We start from the raw sequence: 8,110 nt of genomic DNA on the forward strand, positions 1-8,110 counted from the left end.
GTACATTATCATGTTTCACCATATCCTGCAGAACATACATATCATCATCACAACACACAGGCACACAAATCAGACAATATACACTACATAATTACACAACTCACAAAACACACACTACTAAAGAAGTACGACTTGTCAACCAACTCACTGTCCTCATACATCCTCAAATGATCGCTTTTAAGCAACTTAACATATGTATCAATCACCTACCAATAAACAAAAATAAATAAATAACTTACATTCACAGAACACCTACGCCTCGTATGTTATTCCATAAAACTTCATTCCCTAATACGTGGACGAATATCACATTTTAATGCAAAACATTTACAGTCTCACATTTCCACGAATGCTATTCTGGCGTATGAGGTTCTTCACATCACTGAAGTACACCACCACACTAGCTGCACCATCCTCCCACATGACTGCCCTAGACACACCAACATTTATCAGTTCCTACAAAAATTTACATGCCAACAAGTTTTAACAAATCCAAATAAAATACATACGTACCGATCACCATGTCTATCATAACCTTGCGTGATCCTAGAGTTTTCTTCCACTGTCATCATTTTCTACACACCCAACCTGTTGTTTATATCAAATCCGGACCACTTCTTGCCAATTACAACCATTGCGTCTACATCAATAACTCTGTCATTCTTAACATAGTCATCATCTCGCACCACAATGCAACTGTCTGTGACTAACTTCTTATTACACCCATCTAAGAGGGGGTACTCGAAATCTGGCAATTTCCGTGCCTGTCTAATTTTGGTTTTAATGTTACGGACAAACGATGTTTGCAACCCAGTAACAATTACACCCTCATCCACGTCAGACACCCCTACATTCACAATACCAGCAACAATTCTCCCACACTGCCCACCACCTGAGTCAACAACTTCGCATCCGGCCTTTGCACCCATAGCCTCGTCACACATAGGCGTACCCCTTATCGGCCCTAATCGGCGACACATTATATACCACTTCACCTCCAAGCCTAACCCCTGCATCACTACCTCCGGCGCTGTCACGCCGCACCTCCACGTCCCGAAAAACTTACGCCACCTCGTGCACATCATGATCAGCGAGCTGATCCTTAAGTACCAATACACTCCTTTGCAATTCCATATTCTCTTTCTTCAACTTATCCACCTCATCATTCTTAATTTCCAACACACACTCAAAACCCCCTACAATGTTCACAGCTTGCGCCTTTAGTTTCCTTTTCAGACCAGCAACTTCTTCCTCAAGCAATGCAATCATTTCATCTTTTTTTTTTTATTCTTCGATTCCAGGATTGCGATTGCACTGACAGCTTCATTAAGTTTACTGTCATTCACCCCCTCATTGCCTTTTCCATCTGTGGAACCATGTAACGCGTCTGTTCCATTTCCCCCAACTGTCAAGTCCGGTTGGTGCCCTTCCCATGAACTGCACTCTTCACGTCCATTGGCAAATCCAAATTCCAAGTTGTCTGCATGCATCACAGCCTTAGTGTGTCTGCCATCGCCCTTAAATTCATCCACAAAAGCCTCATCACCTCCAGCACAATCAAACACATCTGACTCAACATTTTCAAACACAATAACATCCGCTCCCATTAATTCACGTTCATATTCGAACGACCTAAGTCAGTCAACTTTAACCTGTGCAAACGCAAACATAACACCGTCACGAATGACAACAAACTCAACACAAGTTCCACAGTAAAATACAAGCCTTCACATAGCCACCAAACCCATCACACATACCTGAAAATTAACCGGACTGGAGAGATCGACCCCCTGAGCTTTACTCAGCAATTTCCCAATGTCCCATTTCATGAATCTGGGGAACATGTTGTCCATTTGCGGCTCAAGTATTGTCGAATGTTCACATATCCAATACTAAACATAACAAGAAAATAAAATATCAGCCTATTAATATATCTTCCACAAGTATGTGTTACAACAACTACTTAAATTGAACATTCACATACCAATAAAGCGACCACGTATCCCGTCACCTTCCACGACATACGATGAAACTCTTTCACTGGGCCATCAGTGCTGTCATTAATGCTCCAGTCCAGTCGTACATCCTCACAGTGTTCAAGTCATTCATACACCGACCAAATGCCCAACTTATTGTTTCACCTGAATTTGCAAAAAAAAGCTTGCCACACATATACAACACCAAAAGCTTTGCTACATCTTGCTCATCTTGCTTGGTCCGCCCTTTAACAGCTTCGAGAAACAAACTTTTAACGAGTTTTGATGTTAATCGCACCGTGTCACGGCATCTACGCTGAATGAAGTCAGACACCGATTGCTAACCCGAAGATAAATCCAAACGTCTATTCCCGCATTGCAGACCAAAAATTAGTCTCACATCGCTACTACCAAATTTCACACTGGACCCTTCAATATGAAACGCATTATCCCGCGGATCATACGTTCTTATAATCTTCGAAATCAGATCATTACACTTCCTGAATTCATTGTGGTTCAAATTGTTGACGTGGATCGCCTCGATCATAATCCAAAACGGCGTTCCCCTTCGTTGTTTCAGATGTGCCTCCCTCAGTTTTGCTGAGCTAACAAGTTTGATTATACCAGCAACGTTTGACCGATAATTAATCCTCGTGTGTGCCTGCCGCTGTTAGTATCCAGTACCCTTATTCACATTACGTCCCACTGCATTGTTCACAACTTTTGTTTGTTTGAAAAGGATGCGACCCTCCATTTTTACACCCACTTTGTGTGCCTTCGACCTAGATGCTTCTGTAGCCCGTCGCTTCTCACACGATCGAGTCCACGGACTACGTACCGTACTGCAATCTGCAACATCACACACAAACCATTTCAAAAAAAATTACAACAACCACAGATACAACTACACAAAAAAAATACCCCACACAAAAAATAACCACCAATAACACCACATATTCACTCAACCAAAACAAACCAGTGAACAACACACCCTACCACATTACCACACCACAACAGAAACCAACATGAAAAACAAAAACCCCAACACACAGCCACATACCCCAAGGATACATTGCCACACCATGTCACACAAAACACAAAAAACCCACCACAAAAAACAAACAACAAAACCCACACAAGTCAAACCCTCACCACAAAAAGCAAAACCTCCCCCACAAACAAAACCCCACCCCAAATCATTGTTCACCACCATATGTGGCCTACACCATCAATGCCCACATCCAATTGTTCTTTCCACCTTATTCCCCACACAAACAACCAACCAAACCACACCACACACCACCTCACAACTCCAACCACACAAGATCCTAAAAAAAGTATATACACCACCCTTAAATTGTCAAACTATGGCCCACGACCTCCACAATAGTACCATAACACACACACACAAACCTCATACATACCCCCCTACCATGCAGTGCAAACAATATTTTAAACCAATCCACATATACACACAAACACCCAAACTCCACAAACAAACCATTGTTTTTACCAATACGTGTGGTCCCAAACATCATTGTCCCCCTGACACACTTTCTTCCACCCCTTACCTCCAGAAACACAACCAACCACCCGACAACACCCAACAACAAACACACACACAAAAACCTAAAAAAAATACTAAAACACAATACTCAACAACATACTTGAATGACTCATAACCATTATTAAATAAAACGAACGAAATCGATAGGGAAACTACATAAATCCAATGTACTACATTGACAAACACAAATACCAAGACACAATGTTACGAAACATACCCATCCCGTCCATGAAAGAACTGTTTCAGAGCAACGACGGAGGACTATGCGAACTAGGGTTTCGTTATCGTCAACTGTTTGCAACGTCACATCGTTCGATTGACAAACAAAACACAACAATAGCAATACCAATCCAATCAACCTCCCAAACGTAGTCCTTTCTACACTCGAATAAGGCAACGGTATATTTGGTCAAACAAAATTTCGAATTTGCTGGCAATCACACATCTAGGGTTTTCAACAATACAAAATGGAGAACCACAATGATTGTGTGGATATGAATGCACAAAACGGGTTAACCTTTCACGGGGTGGGTATTTGGGTGTCGAATCCATTACAATTAGAAACCCTTATATATTGGGTTGAGGGCCTTGTGTCAACCACCAAACACACCAATCCAGGCCAAAAACCTCCTTATGCGGTTTGGCATTCTGTGACACCCTCACAATGTATCATATGCAACACACCACACATCCCTTTAGTACTTATCCGCGTGAGCCACACATGCGCCAAACCCAAAACGCGCCAAACCCAAAACACGCCTTAACCAGTAGTAATGTATCTAATAACATCTAAATGAGGGTATTAAGGCCCCTTAAAATATCCCAAGACTAAACGATTTATTAAAAAAAAATTGAACCATCATAAGTTTAAAATTTAAAATTTATTGGTAAAATTTTAAATTTATTGATAAATCTCCCCTTTTTAAATGTGACGAAGGAATTTGTATTAAATAGAAACATAAGGATTTCAGTGTAATTTGTCCTAAAATTTTATTAGTCAAATCATTTGACAACCATCACCAGTCATGTATGTGCAGCATGAGAATCAAAAGCAGAGAGCAAACGACACACACACACACTCACAAACACAGAGACAGGGAGAGAGAGAAAGAGAAAAGAGAATGGGATCGACTTCAATGGCGACGAGCTCTAATCCGCAAGGGCTTCACCAAGTCTTCGTGTACGGAAGCCTGTTGTCCGACGAAGTTGTTCGAGTTCTACTGAAGCGCGTCCCTCAGTCTTGTCCTGCAATTCTCGATGGCTTGTCAGTCTCTCTCTCTCTCTCTCTCTCTGTTCATTGGACGCTCAATTTCTTCTTCCATTAATTTTTGATAAAGTTTCTTAATTTTGGTGATTGATGGATGTCCAGAATTTTCTCTCATGATTAATGAACTGTGTCTGTTCTGTAATCGCTTTCATATGCTTGTTCAGGACTATCTAATTTAATCATTGTTTCATCTCCTGGATTTCTTTTCTTTTTTTCTAATTTTTTTTGTCCTAAACTTTTTGTGGTAAATTCTGAGCTGTATCTATCTTATATACAGTGACAGAGCCAGGAATTTAGCTGAGGGCAAATAGTAAGCCAAATTATTGGATTGGTTTGGGATGTAAGGCTCAGTTTGGTAAAATAATCAATTGTTAATATTTTGAAATTATTCCAATATTGTACATTTCACCACATAAGACCATTTAATATTTACAACTATAGAATTCTCAAGCAATAAGAAATGAAAAACAAATACATAGAATTATTTTCAAAGTGGATATAAGGAGTCGGTCTATGTCCATGTTTCAATCAATGGTGTGTCGAGTCAAGTTTGTAGGACAAAGAATGAAAAAAAAATTAAGAGGGCATATATTTTTGTGGGGAAAATTGGATAACATTTTCAAGTTAAAATTCTATGGCATTTTGATTCACTAGATGATTGCATGTGTGTGTCTGTGGCTTTGTTTGCTGAGAGATAGATAAGAAGAATAAGGGGAATGGTTCTTCTTCCTCTATGTTTTGTATCTTTTTTCCTATAACTACACTAATTGGTGATTTACACATGATTTGGTAAGAGGGCTACTATATATTATTGCTAGATGAAGTGCAATTACACCTTGATCTCATTTATAGAACTCTTTGTTCCATGTGAATACTCAATTAGGAAAATAAAATATGCTCAAAGTATCAAATTAAATGAAATGGATGTATATCCTAGATTTCTATTTGTTAAAATTGTTGTTATACCTTTTCAAGTCAAAACTTTCATAGCCATTTCTCATCTCTGATGCACATTTGAATGTCTTTTCTTTCTTTGTAGCCATATATTTAGCATCAAAGAATGCGTTTATCCTGCTATTATACCTGTGGAGAATAAGAAAGTTACTGGGAAGGTTTGTTCACCCGACATTTTGATTTCGACTCAACACCTTTTTTTTGTTCATGCAAGCAACATAGTTCAATAATGTAACTTTTTTTTTTTTTAATATGAAAAAAAACAAGAACAAATATGTTAAATTTCATCTCTTTTCTATTTCCACTCTACCATAAGTGCTTGCAGTTTTCAATTACTTCATTGAAATCACTTGTGCTTCTGTCTTTCTTGGTGGAGATGCAAAGTTATCTTTCATTGGGTACCAGACTAGTTTTCAAGCTGTTTTGTCAGACTAGAGAGTATCGGGAGGCTTTGGCTGTTAAGTAATGCGATTAAAGATACATATCTTTTCTTGCAAGTGCTCACATTATAAATTAAACTATGTTGCTTCCTTCAATAATGTTCATGAAAATCTTGTAATTGTTTATATTGTTCATTTAACTTTTTTAACATACTAATGTTTTGATGTCTAAATTAACTGTTCTTTTTTCTTATGACACTACACTCTGTGGAGAGGTTTGCTCAGTAGGTGTATGTACTGCTTGAGTATTCATGGTTGTCTAAGCATGTTGCATATTAAAAATCAAGCCCACTTGATTATGTCATTTGCCACATAAAAAGAGGACGGTTAGTCTTGTGGCTTTATTCATGCCAGCTTGACAGGTTTCATTTGACACCATTTCACAATAAACACAAATTGTATTTCATTTTCTGTGTTATAACAAACTTTTTCCACAGGTATTATTGGGTATCACACTTCCTGAATTAGATATATTGGACACTTTTGAGGATGTTGAGTATAATAGGTGCACTGTTGAGGTTTCTTTGATGGTATGTATGGCTGAAATCATCTTAAAATTTTTTGTATGGATCATTGGTGCACTTATATTACCATTTCAAACTGGGAGGCATAAAATGGATCTTCATGTAGGAAGCATATAGTTTCCTGATCACTGAGAAAAACTGTTCATCTTTTTTTTATTACTGAAATTCTTTGATGACTAGCTTACTTAGCATAGAGAAGGTGACGTAACAATGAGTTTTCAGAGGGTAATACTGTAACTAAACTGGAATATTTAATGAATTTTGATTATATGACCAATTTTAAAGAGGATTCCAATTTGGTCTTGTTAAAATTTAATGTCTCTAGCTGCTTAGTTGGTTTATAGTTTTCCGATGGTACTAAAAGGAGAATAGCATGGGGGGTTTTCTGCAGGATGGCTCTCAGAAGTTACAGGCTCATACATATGTTTGGGCAAACAGTAGTGATCCAAACTTATATGGTGATTGGAGTTTTGAGGTAAAATTTCTTGTTTTTATTGGGTTCTATCTTGTATCCCCCTTCAATTTCATTTCTTTTTTCCATTTAGCTTCTACTTCATTTCTCTTTTCCGTTTCCTTCTTTTTGTGCATTTCACTTTGTTTTTTGCGGAGGTAGTTCGAATGTTCATGAAACTGATTGCACATCTAGGTATTTACTTTCCATGTTTTCATTTAAAAAAAGAAGGAACGCAAGTTTAGTTTCCATTGGATGGAGGCTGTCCATGTTTTCATTTCGTATAGATATTTCCCTTCCCTCTAGTGTTTGTTTGACATGATTTCTTTGTTTGTTTCTCGTATCTTCCTTTTCTTTTGTCATTTTCTTTGTTTCTAGATTTTTGTTTATGATTTTCTGCCTTACTATTACAAGGAATGGAGACAAGCACACATTAAAGACTACATAAAGATGACCATGGGGTTCATGGAAGAACTTGAGCAACCTGAATCAAAACCATGAGTGGAAACCTGAATCTTTCTACCAGCAGATTGGTTGGCAATTCAACCATGCCTTTATATTCTTCTTTATGATCTTCTCAATTCTTTAAATATATATATATATATATGTTTGCTTTGTGGTAATCATTGTTGCCACATACACAAGACATTATGCATTCCAGATTCCTGAACTTTGGATATATGTATGAGATCACCAATTGTCCCAAAAGCTTAAATAATTAGGAAATGGACCTAACAATGTGGTATCATTGTATTCAACATTGTGGACATCATTTTGAGAAATATTGACTTTTTGGGGAATCATCTTTGCTTCCAGATTTACAAAAATACCAACCCTTATTACCCTATAGCTCATTTGTTCTTATTAACAAGTTTTTTTTTCTGTGATTGGGAGAAGAACGGCTTGTCTCTAGTTCAAGGGTTTGAACTAA

The 8,110-nt window shown here is 37.9% G+C and overlaps 1 protein-coding gene across 3 annotated transcripts; it reads left to right on the top strand.

The window, feature by feature from the left end:
* Positions 1-4,522: 4,522 nt before the first annotated feature.
* LOC114311234 (AIG2-like protein D) lies at positions 4,523-8,006 on the top strand. Of its 3 annotated transcripts, none has more exons than XM_028257339.2 (5): positions 4,523-4,807; positions 5,850-5,922; positions 6,642-6,734; positions 7,120-7,203; positions 7,594-8,006. In XM_028257339.2, exons 1-5 carry the CDS (start codon positions 4,569-4,571, stop codon positions 7,678-7,680), a joined length of 576 nt encoding a protein of 191 aa, XP_028113140.1. In that variant the 5' UTR covers positions 4,523-4,568; the 3' UTR covers positions 7,681-8,006. The 3 variants fall into 3 exon arrangements, with proteins under 3 accessions (XP_028113140.1, XP_028113141.1, XP_028113143.1); XM_028257342.2 differs by having other exon boundaries at positions 4,548-4,807; positions 7,101-7,203; XM_028257340.2 differs by lacking the exon at positions 6,642-6,734 and having other exon boundaries at positions 4,536-4,807.
* Positions 8,007-8,110: the final 104 nt, after the last annotated feature.

The sequence above is a fragment of the Camellia sinensis genome, chromosome 13 (genome assembly GCF_055761805.1).
Source record: "Camellia sinensis isolate YWXY chromosome 13, ASM5576180v1, whole genome shotgun sequence".
Classification (NCBI taxonomy): domain Eukaryota; kingdom Viridiplantae; phylum Streptophyta; class Magnoliopsida; order Ericales; family Theaceae; genus Camellia; species Camellia sinensis.

What these genes read in the sequence shown, in the direction of transcription:
- LOC114311234 (XM_028257339.2), top strand. Translation starts at nt 4,569, where the DNA reads ATGTATGTGCAGCATGAGAATCAAAAGCAGAGAGCAAACGACACACAC. An exon ending in CCTGCAATTCTCGATGGCTT is followed by an intron (nt 4,808 to 5,849) that starts GTCAGTCTCTCT and finishes CTTTCTTTGTAG; the next exon opens with CCATATATTTAGCATCAAAG. An exon ending in CTGTTGAGGTTTCTTTGATG is followed by an intron (nt 6,735 to 7,119) that starts GTATGTATGGCT and finishes GGTTTTCTGCAG; the next exon opens with GATGGCTCTCAGAAGTTACA.